General features: G+C 40.4%; 1 protein-coding gene across 6 annotated transcripts in view; it reads right to left on the minus strand.

Moving 5' to 3' along the window:
- Window positions 1–19,515, minus strand: part of LOC120853653 (amyloid beta precursor protein) — a 305,317-nt gene that overhangs the window by 17,289 nt on the left and 268,513 nt on the right. For 3 of the 6 annotated variants that reach the window (XM_040227622.1, XM_040227612.1, XM_040227635.1), the window contains 2 exons: window positions 15,317–15,538; window positions 6,075–6,128 (listed from right to left, as the gene is read on the minus strand). In XM_040227622.1, the coding sequence (XP_040083556.1) occupies window positions 6,075–6,128; window positions 15,317–15,538 (276 nt within the window). The remainder of the gene's footprint in view (window positions 1–6,074; window positions 6,129–15,316; window positions 15,539–19,515) is intronic. The other 3 variants (XM_040227629.1, XM_040227643.1, XM_040227615.1) reach the window with 1 other exon arrangement.

Genomic DNA, 19,515 nt, shown 5'->3' on the forward strand with positions numbered 1-19,515 from the left:
TACAAAATGTAACTGGTTCATCTGCTGAATAAAGAACTGCAGTATGTAATTTTTGAAAAATGTTTCTGTGGGACTAAGAATTTCTAATGTACTAATACTTCTTTATAAATTAGTATATGATCCTTAGACTAATTGTTATGATGAATTTAATTTTTCTGATAACTTGAAGTTTAAAAACAAAACGCAAACTAGTTTTTAAAACCCAAAGTGAAAGAGTGCAGTATAAATATGATTTACATGTTGTAGCAGTTAAATATCAAAAGTCTGAATTTTAGGACAAGAATGGCTTCTAAAATCACCTGTTTTCTGCTCTTCCCACCCAGGGGTAAACTCTCAGCTCTACTTGAAAAGAGAGGAATAGATCAGTTTGCCTGCATTTTCAGACAGTTTTGTCTACTAGAATGGTGTTTCTTACACTAAGCCAAAATCAGTTTCCTTGTAGCTTCCACTCTTTTTTCAACACAGAACAAGCCTGAACCTCCCTTCTGCACAATAGCCTTGAACAGATCAGAAACTCAAGAAGAGACGTCATGTTCCTGCTGATTTTTCTCCTACTTGGGCTCCAAGTTCCTTCAGCTCCCATGGGACCTAATTTCTTGCTTTTGGTCTATCGCTCTCACAATCTTATCTACAAGGTGCTGTGAACCCTGTCACACATCTTGTTAAAAGTGAAAAGCAATGTCCACAGCATATGACGGGCCAGTCTAACAGCACACTCTATACAAAAGAGAAAAGGGGATAATTTGACAGGATCCAGGGAGCTCATGCTGGTTGTGACATATCACGGATTCCTTGGCCAACTGCTCAAAGAGCTTCCATTTAACAACCTATTCAAAAATGGACCCTAGATAGATGTCAGTCTCCATCCGGAACAGCCTGTGATGCTGTCTTCTCATCAGAACTGTGTTTTTCTTATTCCTGTCTTCCCAGGTCTTAATAATCCACAAAGATCAGTGAGAGCGGTTCTATGATCTTGCCCTCAAGTTCTCCTAGCCTGTGATTTACCTGGGTCCTAGGGGGCATACACTTGGGTAGAGAAGTGTGGCAGTTTAAAAATATAGCCACTAATTATAGATACTCTTACCATCAAGAGGTGGGACTTAATTCCCTTGTGTGTAGACCTGATATATAGAGACTTGCTTCTGATGAACAGAATGTAGCAAAAGTGGTGCTGTATGACTTGAGACTGGATTGCAAAGGACAGCTTCCATTGTAATCTATCTCAGATCACTTGGTCTGAGGAAAGTTGGCTGCCATGTTGTGAGGATACTCAAGCAGTCTTATTAAAAAGACTCACATGGGCAGGCACCGAGGTCTCCTGCCAACTGCCACGTGAGTGAACCATCACGGAAAAAAGCCTGACCAGCCCAGCCAAACCTCAAGCCCTCAGATGCATGCAGCTATGACAGATGTCTTGACTGCAACCTCCTGAGAGACCTTGAGCCTTAAGCATCCAGCTAAGCCATGCCTGAAATCCTTGAAATTCATTATAAGAAGCGAAATGTTTATTTTTAAGTTGCTAAGTTATGGGGTTATTTATTATATAGTAATAGATAGCTATTACGTCATGTTCCTGCTGATTTTTCTCCTACTTGGGCTCCAAGTTCCTTCAGCTCCCATGGGAGCTGTGTGCTCAGGTGTGTCTCTTTGCCATCCCATGGACTGCAGCCTGCCAGGCTCCTCTGTCCACGGGATTTTTTTCAGTCAAGAATACTGGAGTGGGTTGCCATTCCCTCCTCCAAGGGAATCTTCCTGACCCAGGGATCAAACCCACTGTGTTTCCCGCACTGGCAGGTGGGTTCTTTACCACTGCGCCACCTGGGAAGCCCATTACAAAGGACTAGTGCCTTCTTTTCTCATCTTCATCTTTCTAGGGCTTTGATTTCCTTTTAACAAAAGACCATTCTCTTCAATATACACATGAAAGCCAGAAGCACCATCAAAGGGGGACAATTTCTCCTTTTCTCATCTTTTAACTGGTCCGCTCAGCGCACTGACCGTCCCTGACCCCCTAACCCTGTCACAAGAACTGTAAGGCTCTCCATTCTTATTTATGTTCCTGCCTTAAAATGATCAGCACTTTCTAATAAATTTCATCTTACTCTGATCTCTAATCTTCCTGATACAAGTTTTTATTCGGCTGTGACACTAATGCTTGTTTATCCCTCATTAGCTGTACATTTTTCTCTTTCTACAAACCCTTTTAAATCTGAGGTCTTTCTGAACTAAAGTCATTTCTTTATACCTTACCTCTTTCTGTCATCAGGATCTAACAATGCAACAGTTAAAACTATATTTCTGAGATTTTAAGAAAACTGTCTTGAATACTCTTTCCTTCAAGACTTGTGAGACAGAATAACCACATTATAAAAAGGTAAAGAATGAGCTAGCTCTTCATTCAAAATTTTAAAAACCCACACTCTTCCTGAAAGGATACCAAGAGTATTTTTAATGGTCAAAAAATTTCCAAATTCATGCAGTAAGTTGGAACAACAGATAATTAATTATGGCACAACAGTTTGCAGGGCTTTCAGCAGAAAAAGAGTTCATTTTTTGTACAGCACATATAGTCAGTCACCGAAGAGCCTTTCATTAAGCAAATCTCATTTAAAGGGGAAAAACTAATAAGCTTTCACCAGGGAAATATCGTTGATAATAAAAGCTGAAACTGTGTCTAGTGAGATGTGATGATTTAAGAAGATGTAAATAAATCGCATGGACCTTTGCTTGCAGGTTTACCCTATGCAATCCCTGAGTTGCTCTGATTCTACTCTAAGCCCTGCTGGGACTCTTGTTCTCTAAGTCATGGTGAGTCAGGAACAGCCTGCTGTTCATCTGAAGAAGCTTTCTCAAAGGATCTGGTTTTCTTTATTAGGACTGGAGAAGGGTGGTTAAATTATAGTGGAAACACACCTCAGAGACATTGGGGGTTTAGTTTCAGACCATTGCAATAAAGTAAATATTGCAATAAAGTGAGTCATACACATTTTTTGGTTTCCCAGTACATATAAAGGTTATGCTTGCACTGTATTGTAGTCTATTTCTGAAAAACAATGTGTGTACCTTAATTAAAAATACTTTATTGCCAAAAAAGGCTACCCATCATCTAAGCCTTCATCGAGTTGTAATCTTCTTGCAATAGTAACATCAAAGATGATTATCACAGATCACCATGATATAATGATAATAAAGAAGTTCGAAATAACCTGAGAGTTACCAAACAGTGACCTAAAGACACGAGTTGAGCAAATGCTACTGGAAAAATGGAGCTTGCTTATCTCAGGGTTGCCACAAACCTTTAGTTTGTAAAAAAAATGCAATAACTGTAAAGTGCAATAAAGTGAGGTATGTCTCTATTTATCTTTTTTATTCTGGTCAAATGGTGTAACTCGTCCTTCAGAGTCTATTTCTTTCAGGAAGTAAGCCTAGCGGAGTAGCTATAAAGGTCACTGTCCCCAGAAATCACTACTGATATTACGGTTTCCCTCTGCGACACTACATTCTAGAAGTTACTGTGTCCTGGTATTTCAGATATGAAAGTCAAGGAGAAGTCTTTTTCCTCAGCTGTGATTATACAAAAGCCCTTTCTCTACTTGTTTCCAAGTGACAACAGTGATTGTGAAAAAAACAATGCCATCAGTTGAATGACATGATGGGACAATCTTGGAAGGGTCGTCTAAGTTCAGGAAAAAAAAAACAATATAATTTGGCACAGTAGATTCAAGCATGTGGTCTCAGAAAGTGTGATGATCAAGAACCAAAACTAATGCTATTCAATAGAAAACGTAGGGGGAAAATTGATCCACATGTCCAAAAGACTCATTACAAGTGCAAAAAATACAGGGCATATGTATATCTTAATACACACCCAGCAAATAAAGTTATTCAGAAACATACCTGAGTTAGAGTCGCCCTTACTTTCTCTCTGAGAATTCTTTCCCATCTATGGCCCTCTCCTGGCGGAACTCAAGTTTTACAACAGTGTAACAAAGGAAGACCGCCCCGGTCATTCTCTCATCCATACAGAACTCTTCTCCTCTTTGCAAATGGATATACTCCAAACCTTTCAAAACCCATCCTGAAGTTCATCTCCAGCAAGGCACCCTTCGGTTAATGGCCCACCTGCTCACATTCCAAACATCACAAGGTGGTTTACACTTTCTGTTGCTTTGAATTTCCCTGTCTTTCTAATTCCATCTCATCTTTCTAAATATGCAGAGTGTGGTTCTTCTATGCTACTTCAAGTTCCTAAGAGCAAGGACCTTATCACTTCAATTCTTTCAACCCTCCAAAGCAGCTAAGGGGTCTTCATAAAATAACAAAAGAGCTATTGCCAATGTTACAATGGGGACTTTAGAAAAGGCTTCTTCCCATCTCTATATATCCTCTAACTCTTAAAACAAATTGCTTTCATTTAAGAATGTATGGAAAAGTCCATTTCATGTTTTAAAAAAAAAAGACTTTGGTGGTGTTACCTCTTCCTGGTTATTTCAGTAGGAACATAATGGCCCTGTGTGCCCAATATAGCAACTTAATAAAACTTATTGAGTGAGTGCTTCTAATTCACACTGTATGCCTGTGGATGAGAAGCATCTCTTCCTTTAAAAATAAAGTAGGAAGTGTCATGAAAAAATGGCCCAAGGCAAAGGACCAACCCGAGCTGGTCTCAGATGCAGTTAGAATGGAAGCAACCCTCAGCCTCGGGCCCTATCAGTGGGCTGAGCAGGCTGGGGATGTGTCGATTCCGTTTCTTGAAATTCACTTGTGTGACACGGGCAATAAGAAAGACGTTAGGCGAGCTGAAGCTGTGCCTGACTTACTGTAATTTATGTCTCTGAAAAGCCCTACAGAAAGGGATCATAGAATCAAGATCGGCTGTCAAGATCAGTCATTCCACCCTCCCCGATGCCCTGTTAATTACACTGCAGAGGCACGAAGAAGCCACAGGCAGACTCTGAACTTCTCCTCAGTGACGGTGGTTGGAGGCAGATGCAACCTGAACCTGAGCTGGAAGAAAGAGGGGCAGGGCCCTGCTTCTGGCTGCATCTGAACAGGGGGTCAGAGGCCAACAACCTCCTAGCCTTAACATGTCCCTGTGAGGTTAACACCCTGTTCCGAGATTACTGCAGGGGACGTTATGAGGATACAGAGGGAAAATATGGGTATGGTTGCACTCTTGGGAGTAAAATCTTCCCAAAATATATAGAGAGATTTGCCAATTTAGTTAATTTCTCTCCTCTCTCTGATCCACTAAAAGCAATGGTGCTATCGATTGGGTGAGGTTGTGCATGGGGTCAAAACCAGGCATGTATATATGCTTCTGTTGTGTGTAAAAGTAAATTTGAGACCTAGGCTCAATACAGAACAAAGGTGAAAACGCGTTTCTTCTTAACGTTCAGGAAATTACAAAAAAAAGAGAGAAGTGTCCATACTAGTGTTAATGGGAATTTAAAGTAGCATAAAAAATAAAGGACTTGTATGGAAAATCAGGCATGGGACTTCAGCTGTGTTTTAGACACTCATCAAGAATAACTATATACAACCCACAAAAGATAAAATGGAAATATTTCTGGGCTCTAAAGATATTCTAATTCTGCCATTTTTAGGAAGACATGTCTAACAAGAACTGAAGTTTGAGCCCTGTTCAGTTAGAAACAGAGCATCCGGATACCAAACAAGAAAGGAAGAAACGAGATGCTCCTAGAAGTAACCAGGTCGCCACCAGCTGGAGTCTACCTCTGTGTAGGTTTCCATTTTTCGAGGAAAGATAGGGTCTCTTGAACCCTCTCCACTTAAAAAAAAAAAAAAAAAAAAACCCCAAGCATTGGAAGGGCTCTTTCTCATTGTTTTAAAAGGAACACTCAGAAAGAATTAAAAAAAAAAAAAAAATCACCTAATTAGGAACTTGGGAAATGAAGTGTAAGGGAAAACAAGGGAGAGTTTTAAAGTTTGTTTTCCACGGTCCTTTCACATCCTGCTTCTCCAACCTTGCAATGCAGAGGGACTGACCCGGGAGAAAAGGGCTGCGTCTGCCTAAGCGCGGGACGCGGTGGGGGCGGGGAGCTGGGTTATACCTGGTCGAGTGGTGAGTCCTCGGTCGGCAGCAGGGCGGGCGTCAACAGGCTCGACTGGGTACAGGAAGCAAGACACACAGAAAGCAAACGAGACAAATCGAGATGGTTAAGTTGTGGCTCCTGAACACAGCGAAGGGAAAAAAGCATATATAAAAAAAGGAGCAGCTAGAAAAGAACCACAGTTAATCTCGAGCGTCACGGATGGGAGGGGTACCACTTCAAATGGCTTATCGCTATTGATGTGCCAATCCTGCTCCTTAAGTTTTCCAATAAAAGCACTCACCAGGATACGCGGCAACATCAAAGGAGAGGGGCTGGTGAGAGGGGGTTTTCCTCCCAGTGAGTTTAGAGATAGTTTCTTGGCTTTTGATTAGAAATAAAATACATGATACCCAGTCCAGTGGAAAATCTTAAAGATAACTCCTTTTACAACTGTCCAACCTTATCTTATTTCACAGTTAATTAACTACAAAAGGACTCACTTAAATCCTCAGGGCAAATGCAAATAGGAATTTATCAGGAGAACAAAGCTTCACCACATAATCTGCCATTTAGGCAATCAAATTTGTTCCCAGTTTGAGGGAGGCAGAGGTAAGCCAGAGTTTATCTCCCTCTCTGTGTTTTCTTTTTTTTTCTCTCTGTATTTTTAAAGACTGGTTTCTATTTAACAGATGACATACAGTTGAAATATATGAAGTGAGAGTATTTCCTTTTGTGTTTGTCGACTTCCACAATTTTGGGTTTGACCCAAAGAAAACATTGATGGCAGCACAATAGTGTCCACTATTATTTACCATTAGCTGGTATTTCCAAAGTGCTTCTGGTTCTCAGAAAATATTAACTTGAACTTACCCTGGTCTTTCAAGAAATGGGCAAGGGAGAGAAACAAAGCTTTTAGGATTAACAATAGACAAGGGGACAGCAAAGCCAGGTGGTTTGTTGTTCTTTAGTCGCTAAGTCATGTCTGACGGTTTTGTGACCCCATGGACCATAACCCCCCCAGGCTTCTCTGTCCATGGGATATCCCAGGCAAGAATACTAGAGTGGGTTGCCATTTCATTCTCCTTCTTCCTGACCCAGGGATAGAACCCACGTCTCCTGCATTGGCAGGTGGATTCTTTACCACTGAGCCACCTGGGAAGGTCAGTAAAGCCAGGAAGGAGGGATAAAGCCTCTTGGGTATGGCCCTGGAAATAGAAAGGTAAGAAGATAAGAAAAAGTGAGCAGTGGTGTCCGTGGAAAGAGAAGGTGTCCTGGACGGGATGGCATCTGGATCAGCAATTTCAACAAGACCATACAGCTTAGGGATGCATACAGCCCAGGCATTCAAAGATGGGATTATATGCCCAAGTCAATTTTGAATGCCACACATCGGCAGGAACAGTGAGGGAGAAGAAAATGGCAGCAAGCCAAATCTTCAAAATAGGAGAAAAAAATGTTGCTGAGAATACCAAGACATTTGGATACATCCAAAGGAAAAGGTGATTTGGTCCTTTATCATGCAGCCTGGTAGCGTGAGAGGGGAAAGGGCGGTGGAGACAGCCACACCTGATGTTTACAATGTAAGTGACCAAGGGCAAATGACCACATCTGAGGCTGTTTTTTTAATAAGTAAAATATTAATAGAAATAGTAACTCTTCTCATGTTAACGAGGAAACAAAAATTTTTAAAAATCCATTTCAGAAACTCTCCAATACTATAAAATTGCATTTATTAAATATCCTACTTATGAATTAATCTATGACACCTATTGTGAGGATGACTAATACTCTGTTCATTATCAAATGAAGACCTACTTCCTTCTGCAACTCACAAATACATGTGAGCAATACTGTTTCTCTGTATTTCATCCTTTTTCCCTTGTATAAGAGACTTTCTTACTCCTTATAAAATGGTGTTCATGGAAGGATTATTATACTTTTTGAGGACTTCCTGATGACAAGAGCCCCAAATGGTGCTTCAGATGAAGAAAAAGATACCAAAATCACAGAGCAAAACCTTCATCAGTGGTTAAATCATTAGCAACTGTGACTCAGGGGAAAGCAGCTGAGTTTGTGCTTTAAATCTTGGTTGAAGACCTGGTAGTCAGTCTCGGGGTCCATTTTAATGCCACCACTTGTACTTTCAGTGTTCCTGGGCAAATGTCATTCTTCCTGAACCTCAGTTCTGTCACCAGGAATCTAGGTTTTCCCAGGGCTGAACATGCACATGTATGCCCAAGACCTTTACAAATGATGAAGCCCTATTCCTGAATTACTCAAAGGAATATGGAAACACGTCAACTGTGCATAGGAAAAAGCCTGAAAGATACTACCACAAAAAAGCTATCATTAGTTTATTGTGGGTGAGAGATCACTCCTATAAATTTCTCTGCCTTTTTGTTTGAAGGTGCATGTATTATTTGAAAATAGTAATAAATACTTTTTCTGTTTTTTGGGAAGATAAACAACAATAGTTTTAGTGACGTAAACCTTAGTTTAACAATGTGAGGCTGATTTAATATGAATAAATATTCAAAAAATACGGTATTCTTGTGTTCAGTGATCAGACACCTATGCATTTTTAAAAAGATAATCACATCACTGTAAAAAAAAAAATAAATCCACTGACAAGACAAAGGGGTGTATTATTCCCAGTCCAAAATAAATATTTCTAATTTTTCAAATAGACCATTTGAGCCAGAAAGTAACTTCAGTATAAAGTAACTTCAGTAGTGTTCAAAACATGTTACTTTGGCTGTGTGGTAAATTAAACATAAGAAACATGAAAACTTTAGCAGAAATGTGTTATTTCACTGCCTGCAGCAGCTTTGCATCAAATAGTCCCCTACAAAAACAGAGAAATAGAAAGACAGCAACTCAAGGACTTCTGAGTTTGTTGGTTCTGGTGTTCACTGCATTAATAATAAACCAATTCTAAGCTAAAAGTTGCCCAGCATAAACTCTCCTCCCCACCAGTCCCAAGGTGATAGAAGGGCAACAGGAAACCAGTTTTACACGTAGATTAAGAGAGGCCTGAAAAGGCCTGGCTTCCAGGTTTGATGAAGGACATTATTTAATCTCATTTTCCCCATTTTAAAAGTGCTTTGTTCATTGCTGCATTATAGCTAAGTGAAAACGGACCAGGGGGCTATTTCTCGATGCAATCACACACATCCGGTCTTACAAGACCTCTTGTGTCTCTGGAGGAATACTAGAGTACTCTGTGTACGGGTTACATATAGACAAGCTGACTCCTGGCTACAAAGACTTTCCAGTAGCCATTGCGTTTTCTGGATCTTCAGCCTAGCCTGTTCAGGGAGTCATGCAAATACAGAACAAACACAAATGCTATCAACACAAAAGCTTTCAGCCAGATGATTTCATGATCCGTGAAAACAACCGTTTTAGGAACAACAGCCTCACTTCGGTTTAGCCATTTCAGTTTTGTGGCTCAGAAAAACCAGAGAATAAAAATGCCCAAAGGCAAATCGCAGCTGGTCAAAGAGCTTAAAATATTGGAAAACTGTTCTGTGATACACTTATTTTTTCAATATAAATTAAAAGAACGCCTGGGTGATTGACCCTCTGTGTGCATCTGACTGATTGTTCTTGAGAAAAACAACAAATTCTGGTAGGCCTTTGAAGCTCTGATGATGATAAGGATTGCAGGAACAATGAAAGGAAATCCTTTGAGAATTTTAGATATTTTCAATAGCCCTGTATAGGAGCACAGTCGGTAAGATTAGCAAGGAACGAGGCTCTGGGGAGAGGGAGAAGAGGAAGATGGGGAGAAAAAGTGAGATTTTATGACTATTATATGGTCTGTTACATTCACTAATTTTAAGACTTACATACAGTGAGTCTTCTACATATGAACCTTTGAGTGGCAAACTTTCAAAGAAGTGAATGTGTGGTTGGCTATTGAGTCACGTTGGCTCACGTGTCTGGGGTACACTGTGCAGGTGGAGCCTCTACAGGTGGCTGTGCTCTTCTGTAATTTACTGTGCAGTACAGGACAGAGCTCAGTAGGACAGTATCTTTATTTCAAGCCCAGGATGTCCAGAAGCAAGTGTAAAAGCAGCTGGTCCTACTGTACTTGTCAAGGTACTGTGCTGCAAGATGAAACGTGTTTTCCTTTTTTTGTTTGTCTGTTTTACTTAATTCAGTGATGTTTACTTTTTATGTACTATGTGTCACTCAGTTATGTCCGACTCTTTGCGACTCCACGGACTATTGCCCCACCAGGCTCCTCTGGCCATCGGATTTCCCAGGCAAGAATACTGGAGTGGGATTGCTATTCTCTTCTTCAGGGGATCTTCCTGACCCAGGGATTGAACTTGTCCTCCTGCATTGCAGGCAGATTCTTTACTGTCTGAGCCACCAGGGAAGCCCCTTTTATGTATTATTTGTGTGAAATGCATTATACATCTATTACAGTACTATATAGCCGGTTGTGTTAGTTGGGTACCTAGGCTAACTCTGATGAACTTACGAACGAACTGGATTTACGAACATGTGCTCAGAATGAAACTCCCATTCGTATGTAGGGGACTTAATGGATACTGTTTAGGTGATAGGGTGACTCTCTGAGACAAGCTGTAAAACTTCTCTAATAAGGTCCCGGTTCTAGTTTTTTAAAAAGAAAGCTACCACTGAACGTTTCCTACATTTCAAGCACTTTACTAAGAGCTTTTCATACCATCTTATTTAATGCTTACACCCTTTGAGTTAGCAATTATTATCAACTTCATTTTATAAACTAGGAAATAGTCAGAGACACTCTGTGACTTGGCCCAGATCACATAGCTGGAATTTAAACTCTGATGCACAGCATTCTTGAGTGTGGGATGGTGGGGAATGTGGAGGTCTTTTGGATTGCCACTGTGATAGGAGGGAGGATGTTAATGGCATTTGATAGCTGGGGACCTGGGATGCTAGACGGAATGCACAGGGCAAACTCATACAAATAAACATTGTCCTGCATCCCACACAGCTTCCTAAATTCCTGCTGTACTTTTTGTTGTTCCTGTTGGTTGCTCAGTCATGTGTGACTCTGTGTGACCCCATGGACTGTAGTCCACCCGCTCCTCTGTCCATGGATTTCTCCAGACAAGAATATAAGAATACAGGAGTGAGTTGCCATTCCCTTCTCCAGGGAATCTTTCTGACCCAGGGGTCAAACCAGGGTCTCCCACACTGAGGGCAGATTCTTGACCATCTGAGCCACCAGGGAAGCCCTGGACATTTATGTATTGATGATTATGTGAACGCAGAACCTAACTCAGCTTTACATGTAAACACAAATCATTTCTGCACAGTTCTTACTGTAACCTGGATCTTCTCAGAGCCCACCAATGGATAATATGAAGAAAAACTTCAATTCAGGACCTCCGTATCAGTCTGCATCTATATTTGTTACATCCATAAGGGGGCAGACACTTGACTGCTATATTTTCCACTGGTAGTCAAGCCTGAACACTTATTGAAACATTTACTTTGACATCCATTATATTGACTAACCCCCTAAACACTGTCAGCTCATTTTAAGATTCATTAAGAAGACTTTTTAACATTTAGAAAAGGAGGGTTGGTCTGATGATGGTGAAAAACAGAACTCGAACTCTGAGATCTTAACTATTATTGCCTCCAATATTCTTCTGCAAGAGTTTGCTGTTATTCAATAACATCCTTATTTAATAGGAATATTAGCTCTTTTAATGAAGCCAACAAAGGTCCGTCTAATCAAGGCTATGGTTTTCCCAGTAGTCATGTATGGATGTGAGAGTTGGACTGTGAAGAAAGCTGAGCACGGAAGAATTGATGCTTTTGAATTGTGGTGTTGGAGAAGACTTTTGAGAGTCCCTTGGACTGCAAGGAAATCCAACCAGTCCATTCTGAAGGAGATCAGTCCTGGGTGTTCTTTGGAAGGAATGATGCTAAAGGTGAAACTCCAGTACTTTGGCTACCTCATGCGAAGAGTTGACTCATTGGGAAAGACTCTGATGCTGGGAGGGATTGAGGGGAGGAGGAGGAGGGGATAACAGAGGATGAGATGGCTGGATGGCATCACTGACTCGATGGACATGAGTTTGAGTGAACTCCGGGAGTTGGTGATGGACAGGGAGGCCTGGTGTGCTGTGATTCATGGGGTCGCAAAGAGTCAGACACGAATGAGCGACTCAACTGAACTGAACTGAACTGAGGCAATCTATTTCCCAGTCAGGGCTCCAGAGGCACTCAATCACAGACTTTGTCCAACTGGGTATCAACCTTGGCAACACTCAAGTGTCCTGAGGTGTGTATTTAGTCCACTGCTGTTCTGCGATATCGCTAAACCATTTTGTACTTGACCCTGACCTTTTGGATCAGTGATCCAAATGGATCACTTTGGGGGAAAGCCAGGATAGTAAGTCCAGTGTTCCTTCTTTGGATTAATTTGCAAGAGAAGGAGGAAAAAAAAAAAAAAATCACAGTATGCTTTCTAACTTGGACCAACACTTAATTGTTTCTTGCTTGATTTGGGAGAAGTGTTAAGGGGCAGAAGAACAGGATGACAGTGAGAATGCTGACTGTGGCACCAGGGGCTTGATTTCAGAAAGCCGCTCTACTGAAATGAAATAATTCCTTTCGCTATTTCTACATAAAAGGAACAGTCACTATTTCTCCTCCCCACCCCCCGCTTTTTTTTCTAAACAAAATCAGTTTGGTTACTATTTAGAAAGTTTAACATAAGAAGCATGTTTAAATAGAATGTATGTAATTTTTAATCGCGTTCATGTATACATTTATGAATACATATAGGATCAAGATCGGAGAAGGCAATGGCACCCCACTCCAGTACCCTTGCCTGGAAAATCCCATGGATAGAGGAGCCTGGTAAGCTGCAATCCATGGGGTCGCTAAGAGTCGGACATGACTGAGCAACTTCATTTTCGCTTTTCACTTTCATGCATTGGAGAAGGAAATGGCAACCCACTCCAGTGTTCTTGCATGGAGAATCCCAGGGACAGGGGAGCCTGGCGGGCTGCCGTCTATGGGGTCGCACAGAGTCGGACACAACTGAAGCGACTTAGCAGCAAGGTTAAGATAAAATACTTAGGGCATATGAAGGCAGATTTATTTAACTGTTGCTATTATTTATGCTATTAATATAATAAATGCAAAGTTCCGTTTCCTTCATTAATGACAACCAAGGAAACATGTAGGCTGATATTCACATATGAAGCACTTAAGCTCTTAATACTTGATAGAGAAAGGGAAATTTTGAAATTCAGGGAAGCCAACACCTTCAGGGATTATTATAACTTTTTGCTATTCTCTATTGTGCTGTGTGGAACTACACACTGCACTTCTTTGTGTTCACTAAATTTGAAGAGTTAACATAAACAGGGCTACAGTATCTTTATCTTCATTAAGCTTTGCATTCACGTTTTTAAAGGATATACTGAATATTACAACAAACACCAATGCTAATATCTGTGAATTAATTTCACTTTGCTGCTAATTCAGCTTCTGTTGTTAGCTTTCTAAATCTCTTCCCATAAACTTTACCCATAAATAAATTACAATTTATGGTCTCTATTACTTGTGTGTGTATTCATAAAAATGATTTAGGTAAACTCTAAAGTATGTTTTAGCCTACTTTTCCAAAATCAATATATAACTGAAAATATTAAATGGGAACATTTCATTTATGGAAAATATATACTTAAAGATATGTGAAAGGTCTTAAATTATAAGCAATTGATAGGCAATTCTTTATAATTTTAGAAGCACACTGGAGATAAATAAGTTCTCAGTGGCAGGGGTAATTTTTAACAAAAATAGAGAATAATCTATGTATTTAAGTTTTTCTGTAAAAAGCTAAAACCTGGACATAAATGACAAACTACACATTTAACACTATTTGGTATAAAAAGGGCATAAAGGACTGCAATTTGCTACTAAAGTTTGTGAGACCTCATACATGTTACCTATTTTTCTGTCAATTAAACAACCGTTATCTTAAAAGAAAAGAGGAAATCTTGCGTGTGTTCTATTTACAAAATGAGATTGGACATTTTTTGCAAACAATTCTCATTTGAGATTAAGTGATGAGGATTTTAAATGACCAAAATGTATTATCTTTAAAAAAATGACACAAGTAGCATCCTAGTAATAATACAATTTCATAAGTCACCCAGCTCTTTGATACTAAATCTCCTTTTATTTTTTCCATGTTAGAATTGTTTTTATAAATGGTAGTCTTAACTACTTTTACATTATAAATAACACTGCTATTTGTATCTGATATTATTACCAAAAGGTACCTTTTTTCAAATGAATAAAACGAATTTGTGGTGATTACCTCTCTTATAAGAGCAGCCTATATTAAAGATTTTTTGCAATGGTTCTTAAAAAAAGTTTCTCCAGTGCACTTAAGGTCTAAAACTGGATTTATATTTAGTTGGAGGAGTGACTGACTGTATTTTGAGGTATCCATACTACAAATATCCATATTACAAATATTGCCATCAAAAGTCGTTACTTTAACAAATAAGAATCACAGATAAAATCCTGTGTTCTTGAAAAACAAACTATTAGTATCTCAAAATCAAGGTGTTCCCCTGTTTGAAATTTCATACTTCTGGAACATGTACTGGAATAAGAACTAAAAAATTCTCTCTGCCCAATAGATACTATTTGAAAAGTTTTGCTAAGAAATCCCTGCGAAAGAGTATATATATAATCCATTGTGCCAGTTTATTGACAGGGAAAAATCTTGCTTCTTTGAATTATCAAAGGAAGTAACATTTAGATTAATGTGCTTCTTAATTTTGACAAATGCTTTGTATTTAACTTTCTAAACCTCAAACTGTGTTAATTCTTAAGCAAAATTACATTCCATGATCTGAGTGTTTTTCTATCTTTGCCTTTCACATTTAATGCAATCTGAAATTTAATGCACTAAAATAAATAACTGACGAGGACCTTTTGGGTCTCTTTCAAACCTCCATTTATACAGGCCCCATCGAAATTTCTCTGTTCACTGAGTGAACTGCGATTTCTGTAATTCCATCACCTGTTTTCTTTGAAGGTGGGCATTTGTGGCCACTGTCTAAAGGACACTAACTGGGTGCTGTGCTTTCATTCCAGAACCAACAAAACACCTCTCAGTGAGAAAGCATTTAAAAAAAATTCATATAGAAATTCACCCTTTAGGAATGTGAGAGAGATTACATATGTAGCAGACTACTGTTGTTCCCTCTTGGGCTTCTTACCTTCGTTTTCCGTGTTGGCGGGCACAGAGTCGACCCCGAAAGGATGCCAGGGCTGGAGGTCGTCCAGGCTGAACTCGCCATTGACGGGAAGAAGCTCCACGGTGGTTTTGGTTTCGGTCAAAGATGGCATGAGAGCATCATTGCCGTAGCTGATCCTCGGTTCACTGATTATGTTGGCCAAGACGTCGTCCGAGTAGTTTTGTTCTTTCTGCAGCAGCTCATCTAAACCAAACAAAAGCCACATCTTGGGTGAGTAACAGCAACAGTTACAACAGAAGCAGCGGCAGCGGCTACCGCTTCCTGTCTGCTAGGCACGACTGCAAGGCACGATTTTATTTACGATGTGGGTACTGTTATCACCTCCATCCTATAGACAGGAAAACTGAGGCACACGGTAGATAAACCACTTATACAGAATCATAGCTAACAATGCCCAAGGTAAGATCTGAGCCCTGGGAGGATGGCTTAGACCAAGGTGGATGCTCTGACCTGGTGCACCACTTCCCCCAGTGAGAAACCTGGAACAGTCCTTCCCTCCAGACACAGGTAGATTCTCCTAGTCGACAGGGATCACAGAGAAATGGAGAGGATGCTTCGGTGGGGTGTTTGCAGTGCACTGGCCTCAGTAAGCCAGGTATAGTTTCTTTCAAGCTGAAGGACATATCTAGTGAGTTTTTAGTCTTTCCATGAACATGTGTAAGGACAAGAAAAGCGTTAAGCAAGCTGCCTGCTTGCTCCACTCCTGAACAGTTCTCATTGTTTTGCCTTGAAAACAATCTGTCTTCCTCAAATGCTCCCAGGGGCTGCACAATATGTGTTCGGAGGCAACAAAGCAACAAGCCCCTAGCCCTGCTGGTTGTGGCCTTGCAGACATGAAGCTCTGTGCCAGCCTTCTCTTCTATGGGGTACACAGCCCTGCCTGCCAACATTCCTCATGGGCTATCAACCCAAACATCCTGTCTTTCTCCTCTGCTGCTTCTCCTTTCAAAACATACTATCAGAGTGTAAAGAACCCGCCTGCCAATGCAGGAGCATTAGGTTCAATCCCTGGGTTGGGAGACCCCCTGGAGGAGGGCATGGCAACTCATTCCAGTACTCTTGCTTGGAGAAGCCCATGGACAGAGGAGCCCAGCGGGCTACTGACCACAGGGTCACAAGGAGGTTGGACACGACTGAGCAACAATAACAACAAGGGCGCTGTCACGGTGGAAAATCTTACATCTGCGCTTCATAAAACACGCACAACATTTCAGATTGCAGCAAATCATCGTGTTCCCTCATTTCTCTTTTATCTCTTATACCGTTGGCAGGAAATTTCCTCCAAATGGCCGCCAAAATGTAGAGAGCCCCGTGGTGGTTAATTTTCCTGGTTTATTATATTCATTTTCAGAAAATGAAAGAATGAAATATTCAAGAAACATTACATTTTCGGTAGAGTGAAAAGCACTTAGACGTGAAAGACATTTTTGGTACCAAAGTAGAAATCCACTTTTCTATCTCAATGTGACACAGGAGATTTAGAAACAGCCCCCTCTGGTCATCTCACTTGGAACAATGAAGTCAGCATGGTGTTTACGAGAGGAAAAGAGGGTGGAAATGATGGATTACCGTTAGTGGGAATAGGTTCAATTCTGTGATCATAAAATGTCAAAGACAGCCACCTACTTCTTGACATTATTAAGGGCTCAGGTTTTTACCAACTGTTAACACAATTCGTACCAAACCATTCCTCCTATGATAAAAAAACATCCAGAACTAAATGCAATTATCATATTGTTCATTCTGAGTGAAACTTTATCTTTGAATTTTATGGTCAGACTGATCACACAGAAACCACACTTCTACTATGCTGGTGGCCCTGATGGATAATCTTTTTATCTGAATTAATTTATTATTTTATTACAGCACGTTGATGGCATATATTGGGATTTCAAAGCTTTTAAGCATCTACATTTGCCAACTGCTATATTAAACTAAAAGACTAGGCACATTTCCCTCAAGACCCTTTATTTTTGTAAAAGCTAATTGTTACTGCCCAAAATTACAGCAGTTACCTCTGTAGTCAAATATCTTCTGTAATATCCGAGCTTATGAGCCTTGTAGTTAAAAATGGAAATATTTAACTAAATTCAGTGATGGTAATATTTAACCTACAGTTTAAACAACAAAAAGAAGTTTAATTTCAAATATTCAACATGCAATCAAACCCACTGTATGCTGCCCTGTCAAAAATGCTTTGAGGATATGTATCAGGCATGTGTGTGCGTGCGTGCTAAGCAACTTCAGTTGTGTGCTAGTCTTTGTGACCCTATGGACTGTAGCCCGCCAGGCTGTTCTGTCCATGGGATTCTCCAGGCATGAATATTGGAGTGGGCTATCATGCCTTCCTCCAGGGGATCTTCCTGACTCAGGGATCCAGTCCCCATCTCTTATGTCTTCTGAATTGGCAAGTGGGTTCTTTACCACCAGTGCCACCTGGGAAGCCCATATCAGGCATACTTCTAGCAAATAAGAAAAACAAAACATCTCACCACATAGCTGTCATTAAAAATATTTAAATATGTATTTGTTTAAAAAGCAGCATCAAAAGAGATCCCTGGCTGATTTCACCTTCAAATGACTAACATATTTTGTTCTGGGAGAAGCAGTAGACTTCCATGAGAATTTATTTTGAGAGATGTGGCCTCATAAAAGTGAAGGAGGAAACAGAACAAGCTCTGTCTTGAAAGCAGGACTCTATCTTGGGCTGGATGGTGGACTTTGAGCTATATGCCCAGTATCTATGGAGATGACATACCAACTGGAAAACCAGGCCCCTGGAAGGAAGAGCCCCAGCCCCAGGGCTCTCCGTTGCCTAAAAAAATACCCTAATTAATACCCTAATTATCTGTTTAACCGAACAGAATCATACATTCTATTATGCTTATTGGGGTATGACCACAGGCCTATTGATAATTGTCCACTGTTAACTACCTAGGCTTAAGGCATATGATCACGGTTAACTTTGACTGTATCTTTCTTTTTCCTTTGTTCAGATTAGTTTTAGGGAACCTTATACATTTAGGGTACATAAGGTTTTCACAAAAACTGGTCGGGGTCCTTGGCTAAGAGGAGACTCTGCCTTGGGCCTGCCGGTGTACTAAACTGCACTCTACTGTCTGCATTGTCCTTCTGAGTGTGTTTCCTGGAACATGTGGCTACAACCAAAGGACTTCTGAATAGGAAAGAGATGAATCCTAGGTAATTCATCTAATGCTCTCCTTTTAATGATTAATCCACTTGCCTAACTCCTCCTAAAAGTTTTACTGCCGCATTTAAGGTTTCATGAAAATGAACTTTATAAACATTAAGCCAGTTCTTCTACAAGCTTCAGGTGTAATTACTGAACTACCTTTTCCATCCTTTGAACACATTTGGGGCAGGGAGGAAACCTCCGTTATACAGAGGAGGTCCACCTCTTGGCTTTTCCCCTGTGAAACATGGCTAGTAAAGGTCTGATTTGGAGACTGGTGAACATGCCTAGGCTTGCTGGGTTTTCTTTCATATAGAATTGAACCTGCATCATTGTTAGCATTTCCCTCCTGTTTTCTGGTTCTGGTGGAAACAGACACATTTATCTGCAGCCTCTCCTCCAAACGGAAATTTCTTTCAACCTTGTCTAACAGGAGAGTCTCACCTGATCATTTCTTATATTTTAATAAATAATTACTTCTGTATCTGAAAGCACTGAGGACTACACCTCTGAACAATGCATTTACCCTCAACCTCACCGTTTGCAACTGCCACAGATGCAGCAGGCATATTTATAAAAGGGATGTAATTTTTTCCCTATTGAGAAGCTCTACTATAAATCTGCTGTCATCTGTGCTAGGCATTTTGCCCACACCAAGACTATGAGATCAGATATAATTTTCCAATCACAGTCCATACACATCTGATTCATGGCTTAGCATATAACTACCATGCTGTTCACTATATTGTACTTAACGTGACTGGGCTTCCCTGGTGGCTTAGACGGTAAAGCATCCGCCTGCAATGAGAGAGACCTGGGTTCTATCCCTGGGTTGGGAAGATCCCCTGGAGAAGGCAGTGGCAACCCACTCCAGCATTCTTACCTGGAAAATCCCATGGACGGAGAAGCCTGGTAGGCTACAGCCCATGGGGTCACAAACAGTTGGACACGACTAAGCGACTTCACT

Source organism: Oryx dammah, unplaced genomic scaffold (genome assembly GCF_014754425.2).
Source record: "Oryx dammah isolate SB20612 unplaced genomic scaffold, SCBI_Odam_1.1 HiC_scaffold_2, whole genome shotgun sequence".
Taxonomy (NCBI): Eukaryota; Metazoa; Chordata; class Mammalia; order Artiodactyla; family Bovidae; genus Oryx; species Oryx dammah.